General features: G+C 41.1%; 2 protein-coding genes across 7 annotated transcripts; one reads left to right on the top strand and one right to left on the bottom strand.

Moving 5' to 3' along the window:
- Positions 1–1,644: 1,644 nt before the first annotated feature.
- Positions 1,645–9,846, top strand: LOC110490195 (putative violet-sensitive opsin). Its single transcript, XM_021563440.2, has 6 exons — positions 1,645–1,876; positions 7,174–7,757; positions 7,912–8,080; positions 8,419–8,584; positions 8,678–8,917; positions 9,091–9,846. The coding sequence occupies exons 2-6, from the start codon at positions 7,418–7,420 to the stop codon at positions 9,178–9,180; spliced, it is 1,005 nt and encodes a 334-aa protein (XP_021419115.1). The 5' UTR covers positions 1,645–1,876; positions 7,174–7,417; the 3' UTR covers positions 9,181–9,846.
- A 20-nt stretch (positions 9,847–9,866) lies between these two features.
- Positions 9,867–19,723, bottom strand: LOC110490194 (calumenin-A). Of its 6 annotated transcripts, none has more exons than XM_021563436.2 (7): positions 19,551–19,723; positions 18,541–18,762; positions 12,922–13,103; positions 12,533–12,699; positions 12,345–12,405; positions 11,360–11,559; positions 9,867–11,227 (listed from the first exon to the last, which is right to left on the bottom strand). In XM_021563436.2, the coding sequence occupies exons 2-7, from the start codon at positions 18,759–18,761 to the stop codon at positions 11,123–11,125; spliced, it is 936 nt and encodes a 311-aa protein (XP_021419111.1). In that variant the 5' UTR covers position 18,762; positions 19,551–19,723; the 3' UTR covers positions 9,867–11,122. The 6 variants fall into 6 exon arrangements, with proteins under 6 accessions (XP_021419111.1, XP_036800370.1, XP_036800369.1 ...); XM_036944475.1 differs by having other exon boundaries at positions 19,621–19,643; XM_036944474.1 differs by having other exon boundaries at positions 12,910–13,103; positions 19,621–19,642.
- Positions 19,724–21,026: the final 1,303 nt, after the last annotated feature.

The following is a 21,026-nucleotide window of genomic DNA, read 5'->3' as shown; positions in this document are numbered from 1 at the left end:
GTACACTACATGATCAACAGTATGTGGACACCTGCTCATCGAACATTTAATCCCAAAATCAAGGCCATTAATATGGAGATGGTCTTCCCTTTGCTCCTATAACAGCCTTAACCCTTCTGGTCAAGTCTTTCTACTTGATGTTGGAACATTGCTGTGGGGACTTGCTTCCATTCAGCCACAAGAGCATTAGTGAGGTTGGGCACGGCTGTTGGGTGATTAGGCCTGGCTCGCACTTAGTGTCCCAATTCATCCCAGAGGTGTTCGATAGGGTTGAGGTGCAGGCCAGTCAAGTTCTCGACAATCCATTTATGTATGGACCTCGCTTTATACACAGGGTGAATTGTCATGCTGAAACAGGAAAGGGCCTTCCCGATGAGGGAATTTAGACGTTTATGGTAATGACTAAACTATTCCACCCTGAAACGTAATTATAAGATTATGTAACAGATATAATGAATTAGAATGATAAACTTCAGTCCAATAAGGTTTGGTCAGACAATTAGAAATGTGTGTGTGTGTGACTAAGAAAACACAGAAAACAATTAAACTATTCATGACCTGACCTGGTTAGAACTCTGAAAAATGTACGGCTGGAAAGGGAGTCCCGTCAAGGTCCCTCTAATCTCGGGGGGGTGGAACTGCCAGCTTTGTAGTGATAAACGAGTGGTGAGAACTATGAGGAAGGATACATCCCACCTACTGTTTGTGTATCTGTGTGTGTAATCCCCCTACTGTTTGTGTATCTGTGTGTGTAATCCCCCTACTGTTTGTGTATCTGTGTGTGTAATCCCCCTACTGTTTGTGTATCTGTGTGTGTAATCCCCCTACTGTTTGTGTATCTGTGTGTGTAATCCCCCTACTGTTTGTGTATCTGTGTGTGTAATCCCCCTACTGTTTGTGTATCTGTGTGTGTAATCCCCCTACTGTTTGTGTATCTGTGTGTGTAATCCCCCTACTGTTTGTGTATCTGTGTGTGTAATCCCCCTACTGTTTGTGTATCTGTGTGTGTAATCCCCCTACTGTTTGTGTATCTGTGTGTGTAATCCCCCTACTGTTTGTGTATCTGTGTGTGTAATCCCCCTACTGTTTGTGTATCTGTGTGTGTAATCCCCCTACTGTTTGTGTATCTGTGTGTGTAATCCCCCTACTGTTTGTGTATCTGTGTGTGTAATCCACCTACTGTTTGTGTATCTGTGTGTGTAATCCCCCTACTGTTTGTGTATCTGTGTGTGTAATCCACCTACTGTTTGTGTATCTGTGTGTGTAATCCCCCTACTGTTTGTGTATCTGTGTGTGTAATCCCCCTACTGTTTGTGTATCTGTGTGTGTAATCCACCTACTGTTTGTGTATCTGTGTGTGTAATCCCCCTACTGTTTGTGTATCTGTGTGTGTAATCCACCTACTGTTTGTGTATCTGTGTGTGTAATCCCCCTACTGTTTGTGTGTCGGTATGTGCGTAGTAGTAGATAGGGGGAAGGAGAGTTATAAACTTACATGTCTTTGCATTTAAAAAAACTTTAGAACGTTCTCGTGAATAAAGGACCGTACCTTTTGCATAAACTGAGTCTTTGCATAATAATTATTAAACCCAGGGTCTTACAAACCTCGGGAATTGGTCAAAGCTTAATTGATTGTTAGTTATTATCATTGGGATTGAAAATTCTCGTGACAGCTTGGTCCTTTCGAGCCGGATCTCAATACCTGCTTCTGTCGGTCCAGGGAGACACCGAAAACCGTGCACGGGCGGATGAAATATCCGTAGATTAAAGACCTGGCCCCTTTCTGAGGGTTCTTTACAGGCCGGTGGCGAACTGGTCTGCGACAGAAACGGTGACGAGATCCAACCGACATTGAAACCTCAGCTGCAATAATAAGGTCAGTCCTCTTTATTCACGGATACAGGGGATAATATCTGTATGATTGCCTTAAAGGATTTGAATGTACTCTGGGTGTTAGACGCTGAAATATCCAAAGGGGTTTATGTCTGGTGACCTGTCTTTAGAATTTTGTGTGGAGAAAAATGTTTTAAAAGGAACCAAGTATTCTGTGCAAATGGAAGACAGGAATTGGATATAGATCCAAATCGAACGTAAGAGTTCTGGGAAGGGGGTCCGTAATGACCCTAGGCATCTGTGGCTATTTAAACTAACCGATTTAAACGAGCTAACATTGAGACCTAAGAGGAAACCTGGTCAAAATATATATTAGGCTGCGAACGTAAGAGTTCTGGCGGAGGTAAGAGTTCTGGCGAACGTAAGAGTTCTGGTGTGGATAGTCGAGATCTACCGGAGGGGCGCAAAAGAGGTCTGATTATTCCATGAAAGTGTGTCCCGTCGAGGTCCCCCTAATCTCGGGGGGATGGAACTGCCAGCGTTGTAGTGATAAACGAGTGGTGAGAAATATGGGGAAGGATACATCCCACCTACTGCTCCAGAGTCCAACGGCGGCGAGCTTTACACCACTACAGTTGACCAGGGCAGCTCTAGCAGGGCAAAAATTTTACGAACTGACTTGTTGGAAAGGTGGCATCCTATGATGATGCCACATTGAAAGTCACTAAGCTCTTCAGTAAGGCCATTCTACTGACAATGTTTGTCTATGGAGATTGCATAGATGTGTACTCGATTTTATACACCTGTCAGCAACGGGTGTGGCTGAAATAGCTGAATTCACTCATTTGAAGGGCTGTCCACATACTTTTGTATATACAGTGTATCTCATGTTTGTTCATTGTTACTTGCTCTATAAGGAGTGTTGTTTTACATTTACTATGGATGTTTAGAAGCCTGTGTGTGAAAGCTTTGATTAAAGCATCACTATATTTTAAAAGAGCAACTCTTAGGTGAACTTGATTTAGCTTGCCTTGCACACCAAGAGGGTGTGGTTAACCCCTTAGAGATCATTATGCTGTTACTCCACCCTCACAAGATTACATTTCTTTCATGAATCCCTTTTTAAATCAGCAGTTGTCAAAAAGTGCTTTACAGATATCCAGGCTAAAACTCTAAACAGCAAGTAAAGTAGAAGCAGAAGCACAGTGGCTCGGAAAAACTCCCTAGAAGGCAGGAACCTATAAAGACACCTAGAGAGGAACCAGACTCCAAGGGGCGGCCAGTCCTCTTCTGGTTGTACCGGGTAGATCCCACTGGTGTCACCAACCCCCACAGCTGCTAATCTAAGGGTTTTCAAATGGATGCATTTCTATTGGCCATGGTCTCACAAGGGCAGTGTGGACAGAAGTACAAGGGTCGTTCCATTCAGTTTATTTTGTGGATCACTTCGCAAAATACAAAAGTCAAGAGTGTCATTTTAAGTAATTTTACAGCTTTTTTGGGCTCCTATTACATTCTTCTCTTGGCAAAACGGAAAGGAAAAGTAAAAGGGAAGAAAACACACCCCAAATAATCAGTTATAGAGAGCCATTGGTGTTAGCATCCTCTGTTTGAAGGCAGCAGCAGACCACCGCCAAACCCAGGTCGTATCATACCCATACTTCTAAACCATACAGGTTGGTTATGATACAACCCTGAGTCTGGGGATGATATTTATCTTGCACCCGCTCTCTCACTCGCTCTCCGTCATTTCTTCGCCATGTATCTTAAAGGACTGTAGTGGTCCTTCATCTTCCCCTAGTTTGAGGAACAAAATCTTCGAGGTAAGGGTCATCACAATGCATGGGCTTCGGTTTGCCATACAGTACAAACACAGCTTTGCTTGTCAATAGTGTCAAACTATATAAAATACTTTTTAATGCTAAAAGTTCTATACATTTTTCCAAAGATCTAATCTCGGTCAAATAAGTATTGTCGTTAAAATCTTAAACTGATCCATAAACCTCAAATTAAACAACCTAACCAAATGCTAAACTGAAATACAGCCTGTTAAACAAGCCTACTCACCCATACAAAAATACTGGAAATGAAAAAAGCATACCTTTATTTCTGCTGGTAAATTGAGAGAACCTCTGGTTTTCAAGAAAAAACTAGCTCAAAACTAGATCAAACTAGCTGGTCCCTACTGCCTCAAACTTAACGAGAGTAGCACTGATCTGAAAAGACACGAGAGACAGACAGAGGCGGGCGGAGGAGGAGGATGGAGGAGGAGAAGGTTCCTTGGAAAGGTTCCAAGGGAAAGAGGATTGGCTGACTGTGTGCAAGTGTATAAAAAGGAGAACAGGGGGCACGGTGAGAAGGAGTAGGGAGATTTACCAGTAAACCCACCCTTGATCCTTCCTCAAATTAGTCATTTGACCCAACAATCTGGGAATAAAGGGATGATCCTGTAGTTTGATCCTAATCCCATGTTACATCCCTGCAGTTTGCAGAGATTTGAAGGATTGGCCAGGTACATCTCAGGTAAATCTTGTTTCCAGATTAAGGCTCATCCCTGTATTGTGGCATTTTAAGACCCCAATGTCATGTAACCTAATATGCATGGCAGGCAACAGGCAGTAGGCGGATGGCAGAACGGTTTCACATGTGATGAAGCTCAGGGGAAGGGCCACTGACAACAAAACTAAGCATCTTATGTAGCTAACACTAGCTGTAATAACTTCAACTACTATAGCATACAGTTAATCAAGTAAACCAATAAGATGGGGGAAACTTTTCCATCATTACATAGTGGGGTGGTGTCGCTACAATGGCCTATTTATTGCCCTACTTCCTCACGCCATTTGCAAACACTGTATATAGACTTTCTTTTTTTTCTGTTGTGTTATTGACTGTACGCTTGTTTATTCCATGTGTAACTCAACACTAACTGTGTGGTTGTTTCTGTCGCACTGCTTTGCTTTATCTTGGCCAGGTTGCAGTTGTAAATGAGAACTTGTTCTCAAACTAGCTTACCTGGTTAAATAAAGGTGAAATAAAAAAAAATGACAAAATAAATGCAGACACACCAATATGCAACACACTCTCATGAGTTATCGGTTGAAGAACAAAACAGTAACTGAAAAATCGTAGCCTGAGACACTTTGCAGATCAAATGTCTGCGGCTGCCATCCCTGACAATACATGCAACAATATCGTGAAGAGTGAAAACATATTATTTGTTAGTGAGGAATGTTGATCAGAATTCACCTGATCAACTCTCAGAAACGTTCTAGACACCCTTTCAAGGGAGGGAGGGAGGAATGGACGAGGGGGTGGGGTGTATTGGGGGCTGATGGTGCTCTAATTGGCTTGCTTCTGGCTAGTCGTAAGCTTTCTGTTTTCACCCGTTCAAGGTCTAGAATTATAAACCGTAATCTCTGTCCCATGTCAAAACCAAGGAGCAGTTTAAGGGTCAAATGCCTTGCTCAAAGGCCATATTTTTTTGGTACGAATTAGGGATTCAAACTGGCAACCCTCAGGTTGCTGTCCCACCCCTCTAACCTACCTGCTGTTCGTTATATGGCACTCTTTTTTTGTTCCATGCTAGCTACATCTTGATACAAGTAGGTTAATTTAGATCTGAATGTGCACTGTTCAAATTAAGCGCTTTGCAATACCCAAAATAGCGGCAACTGAGCTGCCACCAACTTGAAGGAGACAAAACTTTATTGAAACACATCATATTGAAATGTTTTGAAACATGACACGGTGTATTGTAACACCACTTAATTAAGAGTAGAATAAGGTTGTAAACATCATTTTGGTGTTTTGAGTTCCTGCCCAGCGCAAAATTAGACCACTTCATCTGGAGAATTTGAACAGTTAACATTGTTTTATGTATTTAATAATTTGCCATTTTGGCAGGCATTGTCAAGCACAGTGTTCACATCACCATTAGTAACTGGAGATTGAACAGCAAGAATTGAGAATTCTGCACTTGCCTTTTCATTAACAATCATGATATCCGTTCATCATGATCCATTACACCTCATGGCACAACAAGCTAAATATTAATATGAAAATATACTTTTCTTTCATCAAACTTGTATACAACATTGTGTGAAATAATTATGAAGTCAAAAAAATTTGAATTACCCAAAATCATAGCCAAGTGGCAAGATAGAAAATGCAAGCTGATTAAAACCACTTCCAATGAGTTCAGTCACTAAATGTTCTCTCTCTTTGGTAATCCTCATGAAAGAAACATACATTTTCAGCAACACATTAAATTGTATTTAATCTTACATTATTTTGGTCAAATTAAATTAACAAATCATTTAAACGACTGCATAATTAAATATATACTGTATATATTTTGGGGGTATTTTTTTACAGTTTATTGAGACAGGTATGAAATGACAGAGGGGATACAGATAGGTGTGAGAAATAGTCTTCGGTGGGGAGAGGGGTGTCTTAGTGTGTTACTGCTAGACCATGGACTCTGCATGACTTGCATACATTTTTTGGGGGGGGAGTCAATTTCAATTCACCCCAGAATCATTTCTTACAGTGTGGCTGTGTTCTTGAGTGGATAAAATTCCAAAGAAATGTACAATCTTACTGCCCCTCCTGTTTCTAATCTGTCTAAATAAAGCATTGAAAAAATAAAGATGGAATTCCACACAAAAAAATATACTACAAAAGTGTACTACAACACTTTACATTGGGTTTACATTCAAACACCCTCCAAACCTCAGCTTAGGTGCACTACTTTTCAGGGTTTCATTACCCAATCATGGTGTTCTGAGACGTTCTAATTTCACAGTGTGACTTGTACGTGTACGATTGAAAAATGCATTGAAATCTAAACAGTCTTTCCCAGTGCTCAGTGTGCTAGAGCTTCCCTGTACTGTAGACAGGTATACAACAAGAGCAAGGCTCTCTATGTCGGCTCTCGATGTTTGCTTAGACCCTATAATGAATTCATTCATTGGTTGATGGATTAGCACTTAACAATAATTAATTGTTAAAGTGGAGTTTCCAAACATTGTGGAGGTGAGTGCCACTGCCCGTTCAACTCCTTCTTTCTACCACTGTTCACCACATCCCCTTCCCCCCTTAGGTTATGTTTGGAGGAAGGTTAATGTCCATCAGAGATTAAAATAGAAACTGGATAAGGCAGTTACCACCTCATAAGAGCAGCCAACACAGCCTCGTTTAAATCATTGATATACATTACAAACTCCAGAAGTACGGCAATGCTTTCTATCCAAGCACTGTTCCCACCAACAAAGAATTGCTATAAATTAAATTCTTCTTCTTCTTCTAAATTGTATCCTTTCTCACTGGCTCTTTAAGATGGATTACTGCACCCGACAAAGTAAGGTCTCTTCTGGCAAGGTCATGGTCACGGGGGCAGCTTAATCCGAAAGTTTATTCATCCACCGACAAGATCAGGAAGATCCGCAGGAGAAGCTTGTTCCTGACATCATTTATAAGAGGTTTATAAGTGGTTTATGGTCATATAAAAGGGAGCCTTTCAGCATCATAGTTCACATCTAAGGGACGGACAAGTAGTGGTCTGAGTCAGAGAGGAGCCAAGATGGGAAAGGACTTCCATCTGTACGAGAACATCTCTAAGGTCAGCCCATTTGAGGGGCCACAGTATCACCTGGCCCCAATATGGGCTTTCTACCTACAGACTGCTTTCATGGGCTTTGTGTTCTTTGCTGGAACACCTCTAAACTTTATCATTCTCGTGGTGACAGTGAAGTACAAGAAGCTGAGACAACCGCTGAACTACATCCTGGTCAACGTCTCGTTAGCAGGTTTCATCTTTGTGACGTTTTCTGTGAGTCAAGTGTTTGTTTCTAGCGCGAGAGGATACTACTTCCTGGGTTACACCTTGTGTGCAATGGAAGCTTGCATGGGTTCAATAGCAGGTAAATTCAAACGTCATCATAAGAACAACAACAACAAAAATGTACTTTAACGATTCCTTTTTTACTCTTCTGATTATTTGCATGCAAACTCGTTCTTGTGTTCGATGTCTTTGATATCTCCTAACATGTTGATGGCTTCTTCTCTCTTCCTCAGGGTTGGTGTCAGCTTGGTCCCTGGCTGTCCTTGCCTTTGAGAGATATGTGGTCATCTGCAAACCCTTCGGCACCTTCAAATTTGACAACAACCAGGCTCTGGCGGCTGTTGGCTTCACCTGGGTCATGGGGATCGGATGTGCCACCCCACCGTTCTTCGGCTGGAGCAGGTACTGATCCACAAACACTTTGATCTTGTAGTGTGTTATAGTCTGGATTAATAAATACTCTTTGTATTTGGCTACTATTAGGCTATTTGGTTCACATTGCACACACAGGGAACGGGGAAAATGGTAATTATCCTCAAATTTGTTAAAAGCACATGTATATGTTTTGCTGTACGTGTAAGGTTCTGAGCAGCAATTAATGTCACTAATTGGCTTCAACGTTTGCATCGCTCGCTGCTTTTCAAGTTAGATAAGTCACTGATTGATATGGGCAAGGAGGAAACCCTGCAGAGAGACAATGCGTGGGGCTTTAGTAGAAGTAACTTGGGTTTGTTTTACAGGTATATCCCTGAGGGTCTGGGCTGCTCCTGTGGACCTGACTGGTACACAAACAACGAGGAGTACCACTGTGCCAGTTACACCAAATTCCTTATTGTTACCTGTTTCCTCATGCCCATGTCCATCATCTTCTTCTCCTACTCCCAGCTGCTGGGAGCACTACGGGCTGTGAGTACAATGCTTTCTGGGTAAAAAAAACAAAGTAGAGTAAATTATTTGATTTGGAACCCACATGTGACCAGTGTGCGCATGTGTGTGTAGGTGGCAGCTGCGCAGGCTGAGTCAGCTTCCACCCAGAAGGCAGAGAAGGAAGTATCCAGGATGGTGATTGTGATGGTGTGCTCCTTCATTCTGTGTTACGGCCCCTACGCCCTGGCAGGCTTGTACTTTGCCTACACAACAAGCGAGAACAAAGACTACCGCCTGGTGACCATCCCTGCTTTCTTCTCTAAAAGCTCCTGTGTATACAATCCTCTTATTTACGCCTTCATGAACAAACAGGTGAGTCTATAACCCCCGAAATGCATAGATATACACCAACATAGTGGCACACACACACACTCAGTCATTGACAAACACTCAGAAATGAGGCACATCAGAGATGAGTCAGAACAGGACACACAACCGTATCATGTTCATTGTCTGTCATATAAATCTATCTACTTCTCCCTCAGTTTAACGCCTGCATCATGGAGACTGTGTTCGGAAAGCAGATTGAAGAGACTTCAGTTTCAGCCTCCAAGACTGAGGTCTCCACAGCATAAACTGTGACGCTGGTCTCAGTCCATCAGGAGCCCATCCCCAACAGCCAACACCTGACCACCCCTTACCTCCACTGCTTCATACCAGGAAGGTCCTACTGTCAGAGAACTTTTCCAAACTCCGTAGTATTATTCTTATCATAATCAGTGTGTGATTTGTATAGGGTTTGTGGTGGTGTTGTTGGCCATTTTATTTCTTATTCATATGGGAACACCCCTTAGCACACCATGAGAGCCAAAAAGGGGTTTATTTTCTCCTGCGCTTTCTTTCCCTCTTCCTCCTATCCACCTCTCTCTCACCTCTCCCCCACAAATCGCACCCTGTTTAAGACCGTAATGAATCATGTACATTTCATTCTGAATATTGACCGAACCTGTCTGATGATGGCATATATTAGCTTACCAAAGCTGCAGTCTAAAAATAGCAATGCATGAAAAAAAATGAAGAAAAATACAAGTTTAGCAGTTTTATTTTTGTATCTCCGGAATGGGGGGTCTTGGGGTGGATTCAATAAACCATCTAAGGTTCCCTAACACTTGATTGAAAATGTGAGTTCAGGGCAAATAGGGTTTATTGAATCTACCCCTTGATGAAATACTCAACATGTTGATTTATTGTAACATATCTAAGGTAAATAAAGATTTATATTGTATTACGATGCACTTTTATAACAGTGGTGGACAGTGTTTTATTTCAACCACGATCACCATTTATTGGATGTCTTAACAAAAACCATTAACACAAACACAACCAGACAAACAAACTCTTAAAAAGAAGTTGTGCCTTGAGGCTCAAACTTGAACAAATAAGTTTACTCAATTAGTTTTTTTTTTATTGAGAAATGGACTGTGGAATCAAAAGTACAGCATTCAATCCAAAAAATATGAATGTCCATACACTGTGCATAAATTCAGAAAATAAACACTTGCTGACTATGTAAATACTTCAACATAATCTTAATTGAATTTTAAGCAAGCGTAATTCAGCAACGACGCTGCAATGCACCAACCTTTCAGTTCAGCACGCCCCACAGGAAGGAAGTACAACCGCTCTTATTTCTAACCAATAGAACAACAGACGCGCTCTCACACTTGTGCTGCTACTCAATAGTCCAAAACGGTTTCCTTTTCTTGTTTCACATTGGTCATCTAACATACTTCTTTCACCTATCATTTGTTTCTAGACCAATGCAGATGGAGGCAAGGAGAGGAAGCCACTGTAGACTGCTGAGAGGCAGTGATTGACAGCGGAGAAGGCTACAGAAGCAGTGATGAACTGCTAATAATAACGGCCCTAGTCATGTAATAACGGCCCTAGTCATGATAGACAAATACAGTACATATGAAGAAAAGGGGGTCAAAGAAAGTGTTTATGGAGAAACAGAGCAGGGTGAGGGATGATTTCACTGTAGTGGACTCACGTTCCCATGACCCCCTGATTCACTGATATTTAGTGTCAGTTTCATTGGTTGAGCTCCCAAAAGACTACTCAGAGAAGGCACACACTGGGTTAAAGGAAATGTAGGAGGCTAATGTTGGGTAGCATCTCTCATCTACTAACTATACTAAGAAATGATGGGCTATCACTACAATCAGTGTCATTCAAAACATGACTGTAAAAAACACCAAATCATTCCCACACATGAAGGGTTTGGTGGAAGAATTATAAATGATTACAACTCCAAAAGGAGTATTCAGTGCTTGTGAGTATACCATTGTGTTTCAAACCAAGGCAAAAATAATGACCAATCTAAACTACCTATGTACGTAACAGAACAATAAAATTAAGTGTTGGGATGGGAAGTCAGTATATATAAACACACGTAACTATTAGGTGCTAGCAACCACAAACGAATTGGAGACAATGTACTGTATGAATAGGTTTCGTACAAAATATAAATCAAACCAAGTATAAAACTGTTTTATCTAGCTAGGACTAAATCATCTAAAACTCATCGTGCCGTACCAGCGCCTCGCCAAAGTCAGTTGCTTGACTTCCTACAAACAGGTCGTACTTGTTCAGGATCTCTTCCTTGCTGAGCTTTCCATCCTGAAATCAAAACAAAAAGGATATTTAGTCAACACAAGGTTCAAACAGACACAGACATTGTGAGTGAAATAAATAAAAGGGGAGAAAGAGACAGAGAGAGACAGAGAGAGAGAGAGATTGAGATTGTCTCACTTTGTTTGAGTCAGACTCGTAGACGAGGTGTTTGGCCTCGGCCTCTGCGTGGTCGTAGTCTGAAGGAAGGATCCAGTCCATAGTCTCCTCCCGATCCATCTTCCCGTCTTTGTTCTTGTCCCGGAACTCTGAGAATTGCTCGCGCTCTGTCGCAACCCAGTCTGGCTCCTCCATCTCATCTTCATGGTTGTACATGTCACCTAGGAAACGAAGGAGAGGAGGTAGAAACATCAATATACTACATCTATTGAATGGGGACCTCAGCATAAAGTGACTACACACTGAGTACACCAAACATTAGGAACGACTTCTTCAATGCTTCCTATAGTTGTGTTAAGTTGGCTGTATGTCCTTTGGATGGTGGACCATTAATGATACACACAGGAAACTTTTAAGCGTGAAAAACCCAGCAGCGTTTCAGTTCTTAAAACAAACCGGTGCGCCTGGCACCTACTACCATACCCTGTTCAAAGGCACATACATATTTTGTCTTGCCCATTCACCCTCTGAATGGCACACATACACAATCCATGTCTCAACTGTCTCAAGGCTTATAAATCCTTCTTTAACCTGCCTCCTCCCCTTCATCTACACTGCGTTAAGTGGATTTAACTAGTGCCATCAATAAGGCCTAGTCACTTTACCCTGCCTTCATGTACATATCTACTTCAAGTACCTTGTACCGCTGCACATTGATCAGGTACTAGTACTCCCTGTATATAGCTCCATTCTTGTGTATTCAATTGTGTTAGTTACCATTACATTTTTTCTAATCATTTATTGTACTCTGCATCATTGGGAAAGGTTCGTAAGCAAGCATTTCACTGTGAAGTCTACACCAGTTGTAGTCTGCACATGTGATAAGTAACATTTGATTTAAGGGACCATAGCTTTCACCTGGATTCGCCTGGTCCGTCCATGTCATGGAAAGAGCAGGTGTTCCTAATGTTTTGTACACTCACAGTATGTCCACTTCAGTCCTTACCTATGTATTCATTCAGGTCAATGAAACCATCCCCATTCTTATCAATGTCCTCCATGGTTTCCTGTAGGGTAAACAAGGAGGAGAAAGAGGAGGATGGTCAGGGAGCCGACCGGTGAACACTGGTCCCGTGTTTCATTTTTTACAAATACCTTTTAACCTAACGAACACAGAGAATGAAACACACATACCAGCACCACTATGTCCTTCATGTGGTCGTACTCCTCTGGGTGTAGGAAGGCGGTGAACTCCTCTTTGTTGGCGATCTGGTCTCCGTTCTGGTCGGCCATTTTGAAACGCCTCTCGTCCCTCGCCATCATGTGCTGGTAGTTGTAGCCATCATCTGGTTCCGGGTCATCTGTGTGTTCAAAGGGAAGCGGCTATGATCTCTAGTTAATCACACGTGATACACCCTGACCTGAATTGACACGGTAAATCAACCAATCAGTGAAACTAATACTAAAGGCCCTGCAATTATCCAACCAATCATAACCAACACATTTATGTTTTGGACCAATTGCATTTCCCGGGCTCATGCTCATGCATGCTCACGTCATGCCCTTCTTACCCAGATAGGTACCATAAGTTACGTTCCTGTATTCCTCCCAGGAGATCATGCCGTCATTGTTGACATCAAAGTCCTTCCATTGGCGGTCCACGTTCTCATAGATGTACTTCTTCTGAGCCTTCTTAATCCACGCTTTCAGCTCCACCTCAGTGACAAAACCATCACTGTCCCCATCAATCTTCACTACAATCACACTGTAACAGAAAGGGGAAGAGCAAGAGAGAGAGAGAGAGACTGTTAAAAAAATGAAAAATGTAGTTCAAAGGAGGACAAACTACATTTACTATAATACCAATGTAATAACAGTCAACACCAAGATCTAGAACAGTCTACGTGAAAGTGACAGCCTGTTCTTTGAATCTGATGATGGGAAAGGGGAATTCTACCTCCTCTCCATTTACTGGCAAACAAGTCTATACGTTGATTAACTTTTACTGAAAAGAGAACATACTTCTTTGTATGAGTGACAGCATTAGTTTAAAATTGCAATAAGTACTTTTACATTTATATTACTCTGCCACGTTAACATACAGGTAACTTGTAGGTAGCAAACTACATGAACAGTCTCTGATTGGCTCCTCAACTAGGGCTATGACAGTCTTGGAATTTGAGGTAACGGTAATTGGCAAGGCCAATGTACACGGTCACCGACAGAACCGTTCAAGGGATAAGGGGTCAAAAAAGGAGAGATCACAACTCTATTTGTACACTTGTTTACATGGATATGCTTCTTAATAAAAGCCTACTTGAAACAAGCCATTACACATTGTTATCATCATGACATTTCATTATTATTATTATTCAGGTTATTACTTAAATATTAATCAACAAATGATTCTGTCTCTTCTGCCACGAAGAGAATCATTAGATCACTTATTCTGGTATTGCAACTATGTAGCTTGTTCCTGGTCACAGGTTCAGGAATGGCTGAAAAATCACAACATTTAATCGAAATGAATCCTACTAATAGTACTGTTGGGAGATTTGGAAAGCCATAGTCAAACAATCAACAACATAATAATACTTTCAGTAAAAATATTTTTCTTCAACTTACAATCTGTAGATACTATGCAATTAGAAAGAATTTCAGAATTCTAGGGGCGCCACCCGGCGTGCCACCTAGGCGAGCCTGACGAGCCGGCCGAGGCATGAGCACCGGACAAGCCGGGTGGAGCGTAGAAGGTGTGAGGAGGTGTGATGGTGCGGGAGTGCTTTGCTGGTGACACTGTCTGTGATTTATTTAGAATTCAAGGCACAGCATTCTGCAGCGATACACCATCCCATCTGGCTTGCGCTTAGTGGGGCCATCATTTGTTTTTCAACAGGACAATGACTCAACATACCTCCAGGCTGTGTAAGGGCTATTTGACCAAGGAGGAGAGGGATGGAGTGCTGCATCAGAATGACCTAGACTCCACAATCACCCGACTTCAACCCAATTGAGATGGTTTGGGATGAGTTTGAATGCGGAGTGAAGGAAAAGCAGCCAACAAGTGCTCAGCATATGTGCGAACTCCTTCAAGACTGTTGGAAGAGCATTCCAGGGGAAGCTGGTTGAGAGAATGCCAAGAGTGTGCAAAGTTGTCATCAAGACAAAGGGTGGCTACTTTGAAGAATCTCAAATATATTTTGATATGTTGAACACTTTTTTGGGGGTACTACATGATTCCATGTGTTATTTCATAGTTTTGATGTCTTCACTATTATTCTGCAACGTAGAAAATAGTAAAAAATAAAGAAAAACCCTTGAATGAGTAGGTGTGTCCAAACTTTGACTGGTACTGTAAAAACAATGTTTAATTTTGTCAGCAGAATATTTTTTTTTTTATACAAAATAAAAAAGAAACGGAAAAGCCAATAGAAATGCCATGTTGGAGAGGATCTGTCGCATTTACGTATTCACACAACATTAATGGAGTCAAAATAAAGATATGCCTACCTTGACCTTGTCTGTTGGCTTTTCTGCATATACTATTTCGACGCACAAAACCATTCAAACGAACTCTCACTTGTCTCAAAATATTTGCATAACGTCACAGACTCTGTTGCTGCGATCATTCAATGGCAGTGGCATTGACATATTTTCTTCAACGAGAGGACGCCATAATGAGAGAAATAATGTAGCCTAAGCTACTGAAAAGAGGCCTATTACAAGATTACATCACGACAGGAGCGCTTGATTCTTAATAAAGAAATGGAGTCCGGACTAGGGCTGTTGCAGTGACCGTATTACCGTCACACCGGCAGTCACGAGTCAAGAAGGCAGTCAAATTCCACGTGACCATTTAGTCATGGTAAATTGGCTTCTCCAAGCTCTGATGCTGCTGATGGTCATTAGTAGCCTACCAAACTTGCCAGCTGCCTGGCACTCAACACTCGATTGTCCCTCTAATCACTCTGACATCAATGCAAATGAATTCGAAAATCTAATCAAACACTTCATGAGAGCCCATGAGCTCACGTTGCGCAACATTTCAATAGGCTATGCAATTTGGCGAGAAAACAGAGTGAGGGCCTCTACTAAAAAATAGGAGGATGAGCTTTCTATAGGCCTACTATATTTATTTCTCAACTTTCCTAATATTAAGCACATTGCTTATATTTACAACAGGAGTATAGCCTACTTGGCTGGCATGAAAATAAACCACGGGGAAAACCGTCCTCTATTCGCTATTTAAGTGCATAGATGACATGTAATTTTTTCAACTGACCCTGTTTCGATACAGGTGCATGACAATGGTCCATTCTAAATCAAAACAAAAATACATTTCACATATATTATTTAGTATATGTAAAGACAAGATTAAATCAAGAATAGTCTGATGGGTGACAATATTAGCCTATCACTTGTGAATAATGCCCAGCATAAGAAACAATGGGTTTTTTTTGGCGACTTTTAGATTAGCACTAGCCAATGTAGATTGACATTGGCTAGTGCTTTTGCTGTTCGTGCTTTTGCTGTTCTGTCTTCACTTGTAGCCTGTAAGAAAGACCGGATCACGTGATGGAGCACGCAGCACTTAGGGAGAAGGGAACAATGGCCACTGGCCGCAAAAGGCATTAATTTTTGGGGGGTGCATTACGGCCACACAAAGGGGATGCTGCTGTGAAATTCTCGGCATTATCAAATATTTGTCAAATTGTGAATGAGTGACTGATATAGTTTATACAGCCTGTGCAAAAAAACTAAGCAAAGCTCATGCGTTTCAAGCTACTTTTTTCAAATCATCATTAAAGTCACATCATGTCGGGGCTTCCCGAGTGGCGCAGTGGTTAAGGCACTGCAGTGCTAGCTGTGCCACGACTGGGAGACCCATGGGGCTAAGCACAATTGGCTCAGCGTCATCCGAGTTAGGGGAGGGTTTGGCTGGCACGGATCTTCTTGTCCCATCGCGCACCAATGACTCCTGTGGCGGGCGGACACAGTCGCCAGGTGTACACTGTTTCCTCTGACACATTAGTGCAGCTGGCTTCCGGGTTAAGTGGGCATTGTGTCAAGAAGCAGTGCGGCTTGGTTTAGTTGTTTTTCGGAGGACGACACTGCTCTTGACCTTCCGACTCTACGTACGGGAGTTGCAGCGATGAGACAAGACTAACTACCAATTAGGGTATCCAGTTGGATACCTCAAAACATACAGCCCAACGATTGTAGAACAACTAAAGATACATAAATAACTCAAAATTAAGCATATAGGAATACCTATTTCTTTGTTAAACACTCAACACAGAATAACCGCATGTGCACGCACACTCCTTCAAATCGTTTGGAGAAAATATAATTTCTATTTTATTCAGCTTTCTTCAAAATGTATTCTTCATACTATAAAATAATGCCACGGAATTCTAAGCAAATCTTTTCTGCATAATAACTAGTGCAGCCCTCAGCCATTTCAGCCAGATCAGGAACTAACATAAGGACAACTCACGAGTATGCTATTCTGTTCTTCTGAAATAGACTACATTTTCTTCATATCATGCTTCTTTAGACCTGTCTAAAATAAATCATGGACTTATTAGACTTTTTCAAATGTAGATGTTCCAAAGGTCTGCATCAGTGGCTTGTAGGCTACGAGTGTTAGCCAGGAGATGCTAAATGTGTTTATGTTAATTAACGGTCAATTACCGTGAGACCAACAGTTATTTGTAGCCCTAGTCCAGATAGTTTCCTAACGTAGCCTTTCTGAACGGACATTTTGGCCTGTAGAGAGAATCAGCGAACTCACACACGCACACCCCCATAAAAGCATTCAACAATCAAAACCACCAGCATACTGTACTTCAGACACAAGAGCAAATATTTATCCTTTCACTAAAACATAATAAAAAAACCTAGGCCTACCTTAGGCTTTCCTGAGAGTAGGTTGGAAGACATTGACAATGAAAGATAGTATTCTATGCTATAGAATGAAGATCAAATTGACCATCATTAAAATAGAAACAAATACAAGCAACATGTCCATAGCCTCTTTATCAGCGACGTTGATTACGGAGGGGGAGAGTATTTTTCAAATACTGTGAGTAGCTATTATAATGGACTTCATTGACTTACTATGTGAGGTGAAGAAAATATGACTTAGAAGCCCAGCTGGGCACTTTCCTACTTCTGACATTTGCGAAAAGCAGGCCAGATACTTCTGTGCGTGTTCAGCCGCTCTCTCCGTCAACATTAACTAGTCAGAGAAACCAGACACATGCTCACTGCTCACATGGAGCGCGTAAATGATGATATGAAATAAACCAAAACTTGTTTATCACAAGTGTAGCGGGTTTTTAACGGTGCAAACAACAAGAATGAGAACGGTAAATTACTGTAATTAATACATGCATTAACAGAAATGAATGTAACAGGTGACAGATGACAGGAATTAATGGGAAATTGCCTATTTTACAAATGATATCCTACCACATAGGCATTCCTAAAAGTACATTGCGGGCCTAGGCTACTATTCTACTTTGCGGGGATAGGAGGACAGCCATTTTGGGGGTCTAGTTTAGGGCAGCATATCAGCCAGAACCGGGCTTGATCAGCGTTGATTCGTTTATAATTTAAAAAAAGATCCTGTATCAAATTATACCATGCCAGGTTGGAGAGGCTTGGTGAATTGTCCATTTGACACAACATTAGCGCATTATAGGCCTCAGAGCCAGAACTACCATGCCGACTGCTGTTGAATAATTAATGAATAGTAAGAAAAATCTAAACTTTTTTTTAAGGAATACAGATTTATTTACTAGCAAGCAATGAAAACGTGTACTGTATAAAAGAAAGTCCACACATCAAACGTTTTAACTGAAGCGTCATAGCCTATAGCACTCTACATCCCACTCTACAAGCAATTAGCTGCTCAAGCAAATGAAAGCTGTAAAGAGGAGATGTAAGTAAAGTTTATCTACATGAAAATAATATTAATACAATTTTTTTAATTCTAAAATGAATGTAGGCCTATTTAAACGGTTTTGACGGTTTTATTTTCATGACGCTCTTCATCCATAATCGTCAGTTACACGGTTATTCAATTACCGTCACAGCCCTACCCTCAACTTGATACTATTGATACACAGCCGAGCCGAGGAATGGTGGCCACATTGGACTACTGAGACGCAGCCAGGCAGAGACTTGAGTCTACTCACCCTAGCCTGCGCTTGCTCTCCTCTGGGCTGAGCTCGTCAAAAGATTTGGCCTCCTTTTGTCCCAGGAAGGCATCGTGGTCGTAGTCGAAGCCCTGAGCATCGTCGTGCTCGCGGCTGCTGAGAGGTGCATCGTGGTGAACGCGTTCCTTTTTCTCTGTGGGTTTACTGGTGGCATAGACCACGCAGAGGGCAAAGCACATGAGCAACGGCCTGATCTCCATCCTATGAGAGAGCGCGAGAAAGAGAGAGATAGCAAGATTAAAGACACCTCCTCCAGAGTGTTAACATCACATCTGCTGCTCATTAAGGCTGTTCAAAGTCTTTCAGAATTTAAACATATCTTTGACATTATGGTGTTACAGTACTTGTTTCACATATTCAACTGTTGGTTGTTTATTAAACTGTTGCTGTTGGCAGCATGTCAGCATAGACTTGTGATAGGACATTTAAAAATGGAAGAAAATAGATAGTCCTGTAGACAGGATAGGACAGATGAGTCAGGCAGGAAAGCCAAAATACATGTCTGAAGTGCATGCATGATGTCATGCATGATGTCGTATTTGCAACATTGAGGTTGTTATATTGTTAACAGTATTTGAATGCAGATCAGGGGAACCACAATATCAAAATTGCTCACTATAACGGTAAAGTGGAAAGAATGTAGCGTTTGGCTGTCTGAACACAAATATAGGCACAGTTTGTTAACCTACAATGTATCAACGTATACACCATTCACAGACGGAATACACTTTATGTACTATGTCACATTTCGCTACATTACCAAATGTGGAACAATACAACAGAAATCAGTTGTTGACTGTAATGTAAGATATTTTGTCTTCAGCCACTTCATCATAATAAGAACGCCTGCTAGCCGCTAGCTCTCTTGTCAGACTATTGGAATGTGCCTGAATTGCATATCCTACCGTTAATGGTTAGCTGATCATACAAAGTAACACTATCAATATTAGCGTGTAAGAGAAGTAAATATCATTGTATTACCTACCTACCTGCCTGATGATTCCAGACACAATATCTACACTATATCTGTTTCACAAGTCAACAGTTTAATAAACACACCCTAGCATCGGCCTCCTTCCTTCTTAAAGGAGATCCAATGAGATTACAAATTTGAGCCTTTACGAGCTTTGATTGGTCCACTTCAGCAAAAAGGCACATTTGGACGATGACCTAACGTTCCATAATAAAACGTTTATTCATCTTATTCAAGTTTGATTGGCTTACACGAAAAGCGTTGTAGTGTTTGAACCAATCGTGTTTTAGAGAATGTTTTTACATTGGGTAAAATCTCAGCTGTGGACCCTTTGTCCGAAACCTCATCCTGGGCACCTGATTGGCTACTAATTGCCACGTCCCCAAATTTGAGTAAATATTTCTAGAACTGTCATCATCCGCTGAAGTTTACATGGATATGTTTTGCAGTTGCTGTTGAACATGGGATAAAATATAAATATATGTGAAGTGAACATGTTCTTCTGCGTTTCAGTCCGTCTATCAGTCATCAGTCTTGAGTGGACCTGCCAATTTTAACTAGCTAGCTTCAGTGTCGTGAACAAGACCTAAATGTATGCAGCTGATTAGGTGTTACATTTATGGGGAGATGGATATGGTTGAGGGTAAATAAAGAAATTAATTGACAGTATAATAAATGTTGTTTAACATTTGGGTTTGAACTTTTGTGGGATTAGATGTCGCCCTAACATGAATTGTTTTTTTTTGTTGCCCGCTATTTCACTGTCAATGGAGGTAGGCTCAACTCACTTTGGTATGAATGTATGTGCAACATTCACTGAAAAATCGAATAAAAGTTTATTGGTCGAGTACACAGTTTTGCAGATGTTATAGCAGGTACAGCTAAATGCTTGTTACTAGCTCATAACAATGCAGTGAAATGCCAAACATGTACACAAATAATAATAAAAATAAATAAATACAAATATTGAAATGTCGGAACAAATCCAATTAACCCAAATAGCACTGTAACAGTAATCCAAATGCAATCTATACTATATACACAATAAATGTACACATTATATACTAAGAATGATGCAGTATGTACAGCAGTAGATAAATTAGAGTGAGCTATGTCAAGAATCAGTCGAGAATACAGTGCTTAAATACACAGTACAAAACCCCCGTGTCAAAAAACAAAACAGAGTACGGAATATAAATATACATGTATGTGAATGGGGTGTACACTGAGTATAGGAACACCTTCCTCATATTGAGTTATTCAAGTGGTAAACTGTTCTTGACACAAACCGGTGCGCCTGGCACCAACTACACTGAACAAAAATATAAACGCAGCATGTAAAGTGTTGGTCCAATGTTTCATGAGCTGAAATAAAAAATTGCAGAAATATTCCATACACACAAAAAAGCTTATTTCTCTGAAATGTTGTGCACAAATTTGTTTACATCCCTGTTAGTGAGCATTTCTCCTTTGTCAAGATACTCCATCCACC

This window comes from Oncorhynchus mykiss, chromosome 15 (assembly GCF_013265735.2).
Source record: "Oncorhynchus mykiss isolate Arlee chromosome 15, USDA_OmykA_1.1, whole genome shotgun sequence".
In the NCBI taxonomy this organism is placed as follows: domain Eukaryota; kingdom Metazoa; phylum Chordata; class Actinopteri; order Salmoniformes; family Salmonidae; genus Oncorhynchus; species Oncorhynchus mykiss.
The sequence above is the reverse complement of the archived record's forward strand: the minus strand, read 5'-3'. Positions and strand labels throughout refer to the sequence as shown.

Bases quoted from the DNA above. Each gene is read 5' to 3' on its own strand.
- LOC110490195 (XM_021563440.2), top strand. From the start codon at position 7,418: ATGGGAAAGGACTTCCATCTGTACGAGAACATCTCTAAGGTCAGCCCA. The intron at 7,758-7,911 runs GTAAATTCAAAC...TCTCTTCCTCAG, and splicing joins TTGCATGGGTTCAATAGCAG to GGTTGGTGTCAGCTTGGTCC. The intron at 8,081-8,418 runs GTACTGATCCAC...TTTGTTTTACAG, and splicing joins CCGTTCTTCGGCTGGAGCAG to GTATATCCCTGAGGGTCTGG.
- LOC110490194 (XM_036944474.1), bottom strand. The intron at 12,700-12,909 runs GTAAGAAGGGCA...TTGAACACACAG, and splicing joins AACTTATGGTACCTATCTGG to ATGACCCGGAACCAGATGAT. The intron at 11,228-11,359 runs GTGAGACAATCT...TTTTGATTTCAG, and splicing joins ACGAGTCTGACTCAAACAAA to GATGGAAAGCTCAGCAAGGA.